General features: G+C 42.0%; 1 protein-coding gene across 1 annotated transcript in view; it reads left to right on the forward strand.

Moving 5' to 3' along the window:
- prex2 (phosphatidylinositol-3,4,5-trisphosphate-dependent Rac exchange factor 2) overlaps window positions 1-13,291 on the forward strand; it is a 110,885-nt gene that overhangs the window by 74,856 nt on the left and 22,738 nt on the right. Inside the window, exons 30-36 of the mRNA XM_074693234.1 lie at window positions 1,959-2,087; window positions 2,977-3,018; window positions 5,880-5,977; window positions 6,114-6,260; window positions 7,966-8,068; window positions 8,194-8,337; window positions 8,429-8,543. Coding sequence (XP_074549335.1) covers window positions 1,959-2,087; window positions 2,977-3,018; window positions 5,880-5,977; window positions 6,114-6,260; window positions 7,966-8,068; window positions 8,194-8,337; window positions 8,429-8,543 — 778 coding nt within the window. The remainder of the gene's footprint in view (window positions 1-1,958; window positions 2,088-2,976; window positions 3,019-5,879; window positions 5,978-6,113; window positions 6,261-7,965; window positions 8,069-8,193; window positions 8,338-8,428; window positions 8,544-13,291) is intronic.

Below are 13,291 nucleotides of genomic sequence, written 5' to 3' on the forward strand. Positions count from 1 at the left end.
TGAGCCTGGATACGCTTTGACTGAAAATAGGCTGCTTGTGTGTGTGTGTTTGTCAGCGTGAGTGTGTGTGTGTTTGCTTAAATGCCCTCAGGACAGACGTGGAGGCCTTGATCAGCGCTGATCCATCTACACTCCAGTAATGCGTATGGTTGATAACAGAGCAAATAGGATTATCTAACAAGTGGAGCATTCCTGCATCTGATCCCTCCTCCTTCCCCCTTTTCTCCCCTTCTCTCCTTCTTGGTCACTCAGACACTGTCACATACTCCAGACCCTCCTTAAAGCCTTTAGTAAAGTTTGAAAGTGATCTCGAAAAGGGCTCCCTTTTACATATATGCCTGATCATAATCCACACTTTAAAATGAGATTATCAACAATATTCAATATTGCTGGTTACAGGTTATTTTGAATTGCTGCTTCTTAGCTTCCAGTTTGGGTCAACCAGGACCGGATTGATATAAGCCATGTCTGGTCTCTATGACAACACCACACCGGCTGACTAAGTTGAGTAGTGAGAAGAGATAAAACACAGAGATCTGTGTTTTTCTCTGCTATAAACGATTTCTATGATTAATTTTGTAGTGATGGTGAACACTGGAGTCTAAGGCTAATTAGCTTTTAGCTCGGGCTGTATCACCCTATAACACAGGGGCTAAGCTGTTTGAGATACTGTTCATTCCAACCCACAAGCAGCAGTTATTCTGCAGTGGTCTGTTCAAACTTGAGAGTCTATCAATAAAATGAAGAGTGAGGTTACGTTAGCTCTGCTTGGTAGATGACTGACAGGACGAAGCTAACCAGGGTTGACGGACGTTACACGTTACGGACTTGTCTCAGAGCACCGGACTGTCAGCTGCGCTGAATACAAACGGCTACTAAACTACCTACAAACTGACAGTTCAGTTGTTGTCACGTTAGCGTACAGATACGTCGGAGGCTGAAGATGTCGCTAACATGTAGCCAGCTTGATGACTCGTTTCAAACCGTAGCACCACAAAACTGTACTGATGAGCCCCTTACCAGCGCGTTGTATCCAGTAAAAAGTTGTCTTGAACAAAGAAAATTTGTCTGATCTGATCTCCATTTAATTCCAAAACAAACACACTCCTCAAGTAATTTACGAAAGTGTGTGGCGACTCCGGGCTACAAGGTGGCGAGGGAGTGCAATTAAAACAGATCCTCTCGCAGCATTTTTAAACAACCACCTCTCCATCACTTGTCTCTTTTCTTTTGCCTCAAAAGAAAACGTAACAAGCCTTTCTGTAAAGATTTCAAAGATTTGTTTTAACTCAGGTTTTTCCTCAACACAGACAAGGGAGAGGAGATTGTAAGTGGTCTGAAACTGGAGGTCTTAGTTCGTCTCTCTGCTGTTTTCAACATTTAGCATGCAAAAGTGAAAAAGGATAGGAAAGATGGTTTCATAAAAGATGCATATCATGCCATTATTTATAGGCGTCTGTCATTTTGTTTGATATTCTGTTGTTCTAATCGTTTGTTGACTGAACAATCCATCTCCAAAACGAGCGTCTTGGACTTTAAATGTTTCTGATGTGCTGTGACTGCTGGAGGAAAGTTAAAGAAGTTTTATGAAGCCAATAAACATCTGTGAACGGAAAATGACAAGAGAGTCAGGGGAGAAGGGAGAGAAAGAAAGGAGAGAAAAAAATGAGAGAATCATAAAGATGATTGAAGTTAATGTGGCCGAGGAGGAATGAAACAATAAGATCTTTTTATTGGATAAACTTTTCTTTCTGTCCTTGGTTTGGAGCAATAGAAGAAATGGAAAAAGTGATTTGTTGTACGCATGTATGAATGAATGAAGCACTTGACATAAGGCTATATGAATGTAAATGCAAACACATTATGCTGATTCTAATGTGTGTGTGTGTGTGTGTGTGTGTGTGTGTGTGTGTGTGTGTGTGTGTGTGTGTGTGTGTGTGTGTGTTTGTTTTTGTCAGAGTTTCAGCAGGAGATGGAGCCAAAAATAAACTGCACCAAGAAGCTGCGTCTTCACGTTAAACAGGATCCCTGGAACCTCCCGAGCAGCGTTCAGACCCTCACACAGACCATTGCTAAATACGTTGAAGGTGAGTGTGTACGTGAATCACACACTCAAAATAAAAATAATATTACTGTTCTTACACTGTTCAGGGTCACATTTAGTGTTTATCATGGAAGAGCAAACCAGGCAGGGGATGTAACGTGCATTAAATCACACGGATCCCCGATGTGCCTCATCATATTTATTGGACATAATAACACCTGCTATTGCAGCAGTGTGGCTACAGGCAGTCCCTTACCTCTAACTGCGCTCCTCTCCTTAAGCTTTAAACCTACTGTAAAACCACCCTGGGATACATAAATTGCAACTGACCAGGTTATAGAAGCACAGAGGCGTGAGATTCCCTGATTATCTATGTAGTACATTTGGTTTCACTCAGTCCCAGTGGTAGTGTGTGGTTATGTGTCTATGGGCTCTCATGTTAAACACACAGACAAACATGTACATACTGAGGGATCCAAGCAAACAGTGCCGACCCAAGGCCAGTCACATGACACTCCTGGGAAAGGTGAACCGAAGGCCGTAACGCAGAAAGCACAAATAAACAGAGTCATTATTAAAGCACAGCCGAGCCTGTGTACTCCAGTTTTTTTTTTTCTGCCTCTTTCCATGATGGCTGTTTCATGCAGTGCAGCGTCCTGCCAAGCTCCCCACTCTGATATAACTATAAACAAATATGGATTTACGTTATTATCTTTGCCCCTGGCTGGTTTTTATGTCGCTGGGTTTATTTCTTTTCTTATACGTGAAGATAAACAGCCGTGGAGCTGGGATGGAGCAGAATCACAGCCCTGTTTATGACGTTAGGGGGGCTGAGTTTACAGTATAGGTCATACTACTGCTGTGAGGGAGGAAGGCTCTTTGGGAATTAATATATATTTGTTGACTACTCTTATTTATTTCTTCTTTTTCAGAGGTGAAGACACGACTGCTCCTGGTTTTGCTGCAGTATACAGGTTTGTCTCTCTCCTCCTGCAGAAACACAGAAAACAGAACCAGTTGGGATTTCAATCATTGATGCATTTCTCAGAAAGGATAAATAAATCAAACGGCAAAGTATCACAGTGAGACAGTTTTATTTGCCAGAGTTTATAAGCACATGAATACACTATCTGCAATGAAACAGCATGATTGGTACTTCACATTACTAATACAGGCAATGAGAGGTATTCAGGCCACTGTAATGGCCTTATTTGTTTTCTAAACACAGGCTGGGTCTTATTTATTAAACGTTAAAGCTCCAGTGAGGAATTTTAACAGGTTGTAAAACAAACTGGAATTAACACTGATGCCGCTTTATGAGCTACACAAGCTAACAAGACTGTCAGCTTAAGGGATGAGTATTGGATGAATTGAAAACCAGTTCCTGTTAAGAATTGATAGGGTGTTTCAGCCCATTGTGCGTGCGAGCATTTGTGCGTGACGTGCTCTTTATTGATTCTTTACATTATGCTGAAGCTGCCAGACTTTACGTCGACTAGTCTGCTGAAGCTATCATAGCTTAGCAGTTAGATAACAGTTTCTAATGAAAACTCTGAGTCAGGATTTTCAAGAGCTGAACACACAAAGAAATGTACATTCGTCTCTCACATGAGATTTCTATTAAACACATTCAACGTGGTATACATCTCACTATTTACCAAAAACTGTATAAACAATATAGTGCTAGCTTGATGCTAACTTATATGGGAAATTGCATTGCTATGCTAACAGTTAGCGTACATTGGTAAAACTTGGATGTTTCTGCAAAATTTCGGCTTTCATAACAGAAACATCAATCACTTCAACAAACTGTATTCATAAAGCACTTTTCATGCACAACAGTGGCAACACAAAGTGCTTGACAAAAAAAGAAAGAAAAGAAACAAATAATGATAATGAAAATAATTAAAGCTGCAAGCAGCGATGAACGGGCCCTCGCCCTGTGCGCGCCAGTCGAAGCATGTCCCGGCCGCCACATGCGCTCACCCAATGCTTGCCAATAGGAGCATGCCTAGCCGCCACATTAGCAGCGAAATGTGGCTCAGCCAAAAGCCATACATCTAGGCATAAGGGTTAAGCCCAAAACTTTTGATGCCTGTAGCCCAAAGTAGCTTGACAGGCTGCAGATATGAGCCCCTGGGTGGCACTATGGAGCATTAATGTTTGTACAACCAGTGATATAAATGTACTGAGGCTGTGACACCAAACCTCTGTGTGCATTTTGGCCCTGATCCAACACTGTACTAGAGAGCTATTAAGATTTTAATGAAGCAGCCAAAATGGTCAACTTTGACCGTCATTTGTGGCCACACCCATTGACGTAGCAAAAATCCATTTGGAACTTTTCATTTTCAGTGTGTGTAGTGTACACAAGCCAAGTTTGGCGTTGATCCGATGAAAAACCAGGGAATTGTTCCATTTTGTCTGAGGCTAAAAATCGTCAAAATCCTATGTTTAAGTCCAAATAGCTAACTTCCTGTTTGGAATTGACTATGCTCTTTTTTGTAGGCCTTGGCATGATTGTTATGCCTACCAAATTTCAGGCCTGTAGCTCAATGTGGCCGGCGGGGGCAAAAATTTTGAGCCCCTTGGTGGCGCTATGGAGCATTAATGTTAACGCAAATAATGCTAGAAATAGAATCAGGCTGTGACAGTTAAGGTGTGTAAATTTTGGTTCTGATCCAACATTGTACAGGAGAGCTATTAACATAATAATCATAAGTCACCTGATAAACCCACATAAACACACACATCAGTGTACAACCCTCCACCTACAACACACCAACCCACACCCACAAGGTGAACACAATTTTATTAAATCTGTGCAGGTGACCTGAGGAACTGTGGACATATCACAATTCCTCTTTGTTAACGATACTGAGAACTTTAAATGTCAAATTACCAACAGGTAACATAGAAGAAACATTATTTACTTATTAATTCAATTAAATGTTGTTGACCCAGAAAACGTGTAAAGCTACTTCTTGTACAGAGGAAATTCATTGGAGGAATTAATGAAGCAGTTGATAAATAATCTGTTTGATAAGCAGAATTGTTAAGGGTTTTGGTATTAAAAACATCTTATCACTACCCATCCGTAACAGTTTTAAGACTGATCATTCATGTTGAGATATCTTTATATTTTTAGTGTGTAAAACTGCTGCAAGAGGGAAGGCATCAGGCAAAGAGATTGAAAACTGACTGTTTAGAGCAGTTGAAAGACAGATTCAGGGAATTTTTAAGACACATCTTTATGTAGCAGTTTGAGATAGACAAGGCTTTTCACATCACAAACATTTGCTCATGAGACTAAAAACTTTGAGTCAAACTCCTTGATGCATTTTCCACCTTTACATTTCTTCAAAAATGACACATTCATAAGAAGAAGCAACAAAACAGCTGATTTCATTTTCCTGAAACAGACAGTAGTAGAACTGCTTTAAAGTGTGAGAGCTTGCACACATTCTTTGTTCCACCGTCTTACCCTCTGAGAGGTTCATGAACTCATTTTTAACTCAACTTTTTCACTGGGGTTATTTTTCAGAAAATTGAGGCAGACAATTATTTTCCACTCGGGCGCACCTGTCATTTGCTCTCATTTTTTCCTGCTGCAATATTAAACACAGCGCAGACTTTCTTTTAAAAGAAGCCAAGACTTGTCATCATTGAAATTCTGCTAATAAAGAAGAGTTTGGAACTTTTTCTGTTTTGACATTTTACCACTTTTTACTTCAGGTTCATGTTTCTTGTCCATGTCTGTCCGTGTCTGTGTATGCTTTACCTTTTGTACCATGGATTTCCTCTCAGCCTCACACCTTTTTTGTTTTCCCTCCAGACTCAGAGATCCAGCTACGTCGGGATATGGTGTTCTGTCAGTCACTTGTAGCAGCTGTGTGTGCTTTCTCAGAACATCTTCTGGCTGTCCTAAACCAGGTTAATGTCCCTATGTCTTTCCCATGTCATGAAAAAACACCTTGAATTTAGAAATAAATACAAGAGGAATTCTCTATTTTAGCAAAAAAAAAAAATCATTTAAATATCTTTCCTGTTGGTTTGTGTCCAATTTCAGTTTCACAATGTCAGCAGAGAATCAGACCAGGACAGCACAGACCCTCAGGACCTCCAGGAAGCCCAGGAAACCAGCCGTCGATGGCTGGAGCAGATTGCCAGTGCTGGGCTGCTCTTTCACTTCCAGTCTCTCCTCTCCCCCAATCTGGTGAGCAGCAGACCAGCCCTAGCTCTCTAAACACACAAGTCTCTGTCTGTAAACATCCACAACCACACGGACCAGCCTGGTAGTTGTACACAGGTTGTAAAAAGAAAGTATAAAACAGAGAACACCAATGATCTATCAGAGTATGAACTACCTGGGTACAATAATGTATCAGATCTGAATTATGTGACATTCAGCGTTTTTGCTCCGCTCTCTAAATCAGCTGGTGTGTGTTGTCCTGAGCAAACATTATGGGATGTAACATTTATGCTTTCGATTGTTAATCAGGATGCTGCTATGTGGCTATGTGTAGCAAGAGCTGCCTCAAAGAAAGTGCTGACTTTAATACACACAGTCACGGCCCACAGTGACTGTGCAGGGATGTGGTCTGAATCGCTGAGGTGTGCCGCTCATTTGCAGCACCCGATCCCACAACCGGTTGGTCTCCCTCATGTGCTCCGCAAACAAGGGCTTCACTGTCATCTCGCTGATCCTTGTTTAACCTGGAAACTGAGCCGCACAATACAACACAAAATGTTGGTATGGGAGTTCAAGGATTAGACATAAATATAGAGCAAATTATAACGTGGGGCAACATAAGAAGATTTTTTTTGTGTCGACTAAAAGGTTGTTTTAGTGCAGGTAGATAAAAAAATGAAAACTAGACATTTGAATAATGAATGTGTGTATTGGCTTTCGTTTCAGGCTACTCTCTGTCTGTCCTCACGTGTAAAATGAGGTCAATCCAGCTGAAGGACCATCATTAGCTCCAGCCAATTTGGACTGCCAAAATTCAGCACACACAGCGCACACTCTGACTTCAATGACACCCAAATCCATCCTGTTGAAAAAATATCAACTTCTAAAAACCGTGTTAGAACGTGAATTAAATCTGTGGATCTACAAGCCTGTAATAAGACAAATTTTTAAATTCTAATGTGTTATTTAGTTTCTATTTCAGTCAAGTTTCACTCCTCTTCCAGCAGCGCTGTCTCTCCTCTTCTCTGTCTTTCTTCTCTTCTCAAGTCGTTTTCCTTTCAAGTGTCCCTGTGGAACAAAACAGGGTCTCAATACCTGCGGGTGATTGCAGCGAAATCACACCATACTCTTTTTGGGGCACCACATGAAAGGCAGTATGAGTGTGTGTTTGTGCACACTCCCTCTGTGTGTATGTGTCAGGAGGCTGTTTACGTGACGCCCTCTGAGATAAACTTACCCTCACTCAGCAGGCAGTCGTCACTTGGCAGGGCAGCGGGTTTCCCTCTGTCACATTCTTTTTGGGCCGTTTCAAATGTCTCTTTAGAGAAAAGGGGCTCTAATCCTCTTTCACCACTGCCCTATTTATCCGTCTGCATGTGGAGGAAGAAGAAGAGGAGCGAGAGGAATGCAGAGCGTCACGATCTGAAATGTTGAAGCCGCTATCTCTGTGCCCACGAGCAGATGTGGTTGTTTGTGAGCAAAGATGCTTGTTTGAAAAGGCAACACGCACACTTAAACACAATCAGAGATGTAAGCAAACACAAACAAGCTACGGCAAACAGGAAAACAGACATAGCAGACACAGTCATGTTTGCAAACACAAGTAGAATACTCTGTGGGGCACTCGGGAAGGATCTTTCTTTTAATGAATCCATGTGTCTCTTTTTTCCCTTCAAAGAAATAAATGTTATCTCCTTCACTCTTACTAGTGTGCTGTTTTTCTGTGTAGACGGACGAGCAGGCCATGCTGGAGGACACTCAGGTGGCTCTAATCGACCTGGAGAAAGTCACTTTCTACTTCCAGCAGTTTGAAGGGGAGCCTCTAGTGGCAAGTACGTAGGCTGAGGCTTCACAACTTTTTCCTTTTTTTGTCAGACTTCCAAAACACAAGACCAGGCTTTAAAAACTTGTATTAAATAATACATCCTCTCTGCTTTGCCCCTCTTGCTTGTGGCAGACATGCCCGTGTCTTACCAGGTTGAAGGCAACCGTCAGACCTTAAAGGTTTGCTTCTACCTTGAGAGTTTCTACTTCTCCCTGCTGCCTCACAGGCTGAGGAACGGAGGAGGCATCAAAATCTACCCGGTGCTCTTCACACAAGGTACAGAGAGCCTGCAGAGATGAAGGTTGCTTTATGGATGATCGTAAACTCTGCTCTTATAACTCTAACTCTTTTTCTGATGTCTCTGTAGCACTGGAGAGTATGGAGGGTTACTACTACAGAGACAATGTGTCAGTGGAGGAATACCAGGCCCAAATCAATGCAGCCTCTCTGGAGAAGGTCAAACAGTACTACAAGAGACTGAGGTATGTCTTACAGACTGAAATTACATTCTATACGCCACTGGAGCAGAGGCAGAAATACTGATTGAGTCGGTCTGATTCACTCATGGCCCCGCTGATGGATATTTCTACCAGTTGTCTCTGTCCCAGTCTAACTTCACTTCTCCTCAACTTGCTCAAACTCAGAAAGTCTGAGATGAAAACCCACAAGTTATTCCCGCTGGTTACAGACATAATCCCCAGAATCCATCAGCTGCAGTCTGAGAACAATGTATGCCTCTGGGAAGGACAGGCAACTCTAAAGAACTTCCAGCAGATAGTTATAACTGACTTCCAGCCAAGTCTTTCCTTTACTTAGCTGCATGGCTCACAGCTGACTTAGAAATTTAGCAGTCCAATCAGTCCAAGTGCTAATTGAACTGCTAACACCTTTCCATACATGTCTGTGATATACATACCATGAGTTTTTGCTTCATTTCAACTCCCTAATGCCGTGGCCACACTGGGAGCAAATTTGCAAATTTAAAGGCCCCATGTCTGTAACGCGCCGCGTGAACGCCCGAGTCTGGACGCTGGACTATTTTGACGAGCTGAGGCGCTAACGCGCGTCCCTGTACTGGCGCAGTAGAGAGCCCGCTCATTTAAAGACGGAAAGCCCAAACGAGCATCTGAAAAACAATAAGCTGTGGTTTCAAAAGCATGACAGGAGAGTGTGTGAAAGCCTTGGAGATCACAATCAAGGCCTGCTGCCACTCCCTGGTAATCCACTTCCACTGGCCCTGCCTGGCTGTTCCCTGCAACCTTATCCTCGACCCCCCAAACCCATGTTCCCGGAGGTCTCCCTGGGGATAATGAAGGGGTTGAGGAAAGAGAGGACCACAGAGAACCTCCATCTTTTCCCTGGCTCTGCCCCTGCCCCGCTCCTTCCTCCTCTCTATCAGGCTCAAAACTCCACTGAGGAAAACACAGTCGGACTCAGTGATGACCCATGCAGGCAAATCCAGCTGGAAACGGATGTTTACAGAACTTACCTTCAAAACCTGTCTCCTCAGCGACTTTCACCCGAGCCTGCTCCTTTTTTTTTTTCCGGTCTCTGTAGAGTACACACGTTGTATCGTATGACTCTGGAAAATGACACACCACACAGATTATTTTCTCCTCCATCTTCCAGCAGGGTTGTAGTCGGAGCAGGTGGCGTTTCCCCCCCAACGTCATCAAACAATGGCGTCGGGGGGAATGTCATCGCTGATTTCCTGCTGCGGCACAGCCTCACGCAAATTTGCGTCGAAAGTTAAATATTTTCAGCTTGAGCGTAGAGCCGTCTGACGCTCCGAACGCATCCAACGCATTGTCCGGGGCAAATCGGCATCCAAACTCGTTTTTGCATTGACTTTGTATGTAATCTCAACGCAAATTCGCGTCCGGTGGGGCCGTACCATAAGAAGCACAAGTTCACCTGTTTCTGGTGAGTCTCTCAGTATAAATAGTAAGTTGCACAGAGGCCTGACTCAATGCAGCTCTAAACCCATGAGCCTCATGTGATTTACTTGCAGTTACTTGTTTTTGAACACAAAAGTAAAAGTTGGGGTTGTGTCAGATCTGTCTTGAAGGGGAGAAGAAAACAGCTTTTCAATGTTTGTGTGTTGAATGGATGTTTGACGGATTGGTTATGATTTATTCCAAGAAGTCAAGAAATCAGAGTGTTGATTAGCTGCAGTTGTCGCTTGATTCAAAAGTTTCTGATCCAGAATGATCTGCTAGCTGTAGTAGCATGCAGATATCTGTTTAAGAGATGTAGAAAACATCATACTACAGATAAGAGCCAGGATGTGTGATGACAGTGAATTCTGTTCTGTCTGGTTTTGCTCTCCATGGGGCCTGTTTTTCCCAGCTTACACCTGCTGATACACTGAAAAATGAAAACCAGAGAAATTATGAAGTACCAGTAGCTATAAACTTTCATCAAGTACTCAGAAGAAGTACTCGTACTTCATTACAGCCAAACTCTGACAATCAGTCCTCCACTCAGCAGGATCCCAAGGTGATTGGCTGAGAGTCACACAGCAGGAATGTTTTATGATTGGTTGGGAACACACACACAGCAGGGGCAGCTGTGATTGGATGAGAGTGCCCAGCATGTCACCGGCGCTGATGTAGTGCTTCTGTACAGCTCCTGCACTCACTTACCTCACACCCCATTGGTTTGTTGCACACCAGAGACCCTCTGTGATTGGCCAGGCGTGGGTAATTTAATGAGGTGAAAAAAGGAGCCAAAAAACAGACACTTTGGGGAGTAGAAAAATGAAGGCTTTGGTTTATTTAATCTCCTCGGTTTTCAAGTAAGTGTCAGACTTTTATTGCACTCTCTGAATATCATTGAGTTTATTACAAGATGCTACTTTGTGATTTTGGAGAGTGGAAATCATAGCAAACCTGCTGCCTGAATGATAAGAGTGCATGTGAAATCACACAACATTAAGAAACTTGAGACACTGTGATTGAGGAATTAGAGATTGGCTTTTTGCAAAATGTCCTCAATTAGTGTCAGTGCTTAATTCTGTACAAGCTCAGAGCACTGTAGATTTATAGAAACACTTGAGGTCTGTTAATTGGACTGTGTTCTTGTAAATAGAGGCACTTTTTCTGCCTGTATAGTTAAATTTCCTCTCAATGAACCAAACCCAGACCACAGCTTCATCTTGTCACTTTGGGACTATCTTGTTGTTGGTTGATTTGCAGTTTGATCACTCATGTATCAAATCGTTTCCCACAACAAAAACACTCATTTACTGGGATCGCTCTCCTTTGCTTCCTGATAAAGGATTTTAATTTGTGTCTAGCGTCTAGTTTGAAGACAGAAACTACTTTGAGAATTAATCTGATTGTGGATACCAAATTGTGCTGGGTCATTTAATCTTTTGCATGCATCAGGCCTCACCATTTGTTCTTCTATCTTGCAGTGTAATGAATTTGTTTGTCTGCATGATCTTCTGGGATTTCACAGTCTTAATAGGAGAGTATTGGCATTTTGAGGCATCTCTTTCACTTTATTGAGTCCTTGTTTACAGACTGCAGTGTGGACTTCATGATCAGTCTCTGAAATGTCACTATCTTCCAATTACGGTACCAGTGAGAGTGCTGTATCACATGCATGAATTAGTGAGTGAGCCAGCAGCACCTTTTATGAACCTCTTCGTTTCGTCGTTGAATTGAAATGTGGTTTCATAAAACAAACTGTACGCGCAGGACTTTCCTGGAACTGGGCCATGTGATTTAGATGAGATGGTGTTTATGTATGTTTGCACATGTGCTGTACATGTCAGCTCGGTTTGACCTGCTCAGAAAGAGTTTAATTGAATTGACAGCAGAGGTTCCTGCAGTAACATGGTGCAGATGTGAGCTGACAGGCAAACAAGTGAGCCGGCTGATGTGGAGGGAAGTAGGGGTGCTGGGTAGAGATGTGAATAGGTAGTGTGCTCCAAAACTCTAGAGGAGAGTGAAACTCTTCAGGACTGGACTCTTCTGGAATACTTAATGTCATTTAGCCTCAAGTTGCACATGTTTTTTCTAAATTGTAATCGGCTCTGTGTGTCTTTCAGATAATTTGCCTCAGCTCTGTTCATAACCAAAAGGTGCACTGTGTATTACAATATTTGACCAAGAGAAAACACTCATGTGCAAAGGGAACACTCGCAAATCAAAAAATAATGTACCATGCATGTCAGCATGTCTGTTTACTTTAAGCAGCCAGTGAACTCATTCCTCCTCTCTGCACCATCACCAGTAGTTTTCTCTCACGACTCGCCGTGTGTCTGTCGGCTGACCACAGACCAGCCTGTGATGTCACTTTTCCCTCTGTCGCAGTGCTCTAACCTCAGGCACCTCGTTATCCTTGGAGCGAGGCCATGGCAGCACCGGGTTAAACCCACACTGAGGGCACAAGCCTGAGACTCCCTGACAGACAAACACTGGACAGCTCATGCAAAAGTGAACTAGATGAACTGCTGGGCACATTTTCATGTCCTCAAACACCAAACTCATTTACATGATGCCTCAGAGCACATTATGCATTCAAGAGCCTTGAAGTCTTTTCTTTTTTTTCTGGAATTGGAAGAGAATTTTAAAGTTAGAAGCACTGCGTGAGAAGAAAAAATGGATGTGTCAGTTAAAGGCCATTTCTGTTCAGGAGTGGTGTAATTGGGATCATTTATATTCAATCAGACCGAAGAAGGACAAATCTTTAACACACTGGTGGAATTAAAAAAGATTTTCCAGTAGACACAATGTGTGTGTGTAGATAAGAGTGTGTGTAACTTGGGCGTTAAGTGTGGTTCATTGTTCAAAAAGATATTTTTGTGTTGAATTTCTTAAAGGTTTCGTTTGAAAATTCTCATTTTTTTTTCTCTTTCTGAAGGATACTCCAAAATTTCTACATTTTTTTAAAAACCAAAAATTCACACTGACAAATTTGTAAATAGTCAAAATTTCTCATACACTAAAAAATAAAGTCTGAATGAAAAAAATGTTTAAACGTTAAACATGTCATTGACAAAGTGTGACATCTGGCACATATTCCAATAAAATGTAAATTTCTAAGAATTTAATTTAAAATTTTCACAAAATTTACAGCCCAAATTCCTGAAGATTTTAACATTTAATTTATTTATCAATATGTAAAAACTAACAAACAAGTCTGAAACTAAATAACACTAAGGGATGGATACCTAATGTGATGATAAATATTAATTTATTTATTAAAAAAACCTCAAAGA

This window comes from Halichoeres trimaculatus, unplaced genomic scaffold (genome assembly GCF_033239565.1).
Source record: "Halichoeres trimaculatus isolate MK-OKI-2021-1 unplaced genomic scaffold, fHalTri1.1 fHalTri1_scaffold_18, whole genome shotgun sequence".
In the NCBI taxonomy this organism is placed as follows: domain Eukaryota; kingdom Metazoa; phylum Chordata; class Actinopteri; order Labriformes; family Labridae; genus Halichoeres; species Halichoeres trimaculatus.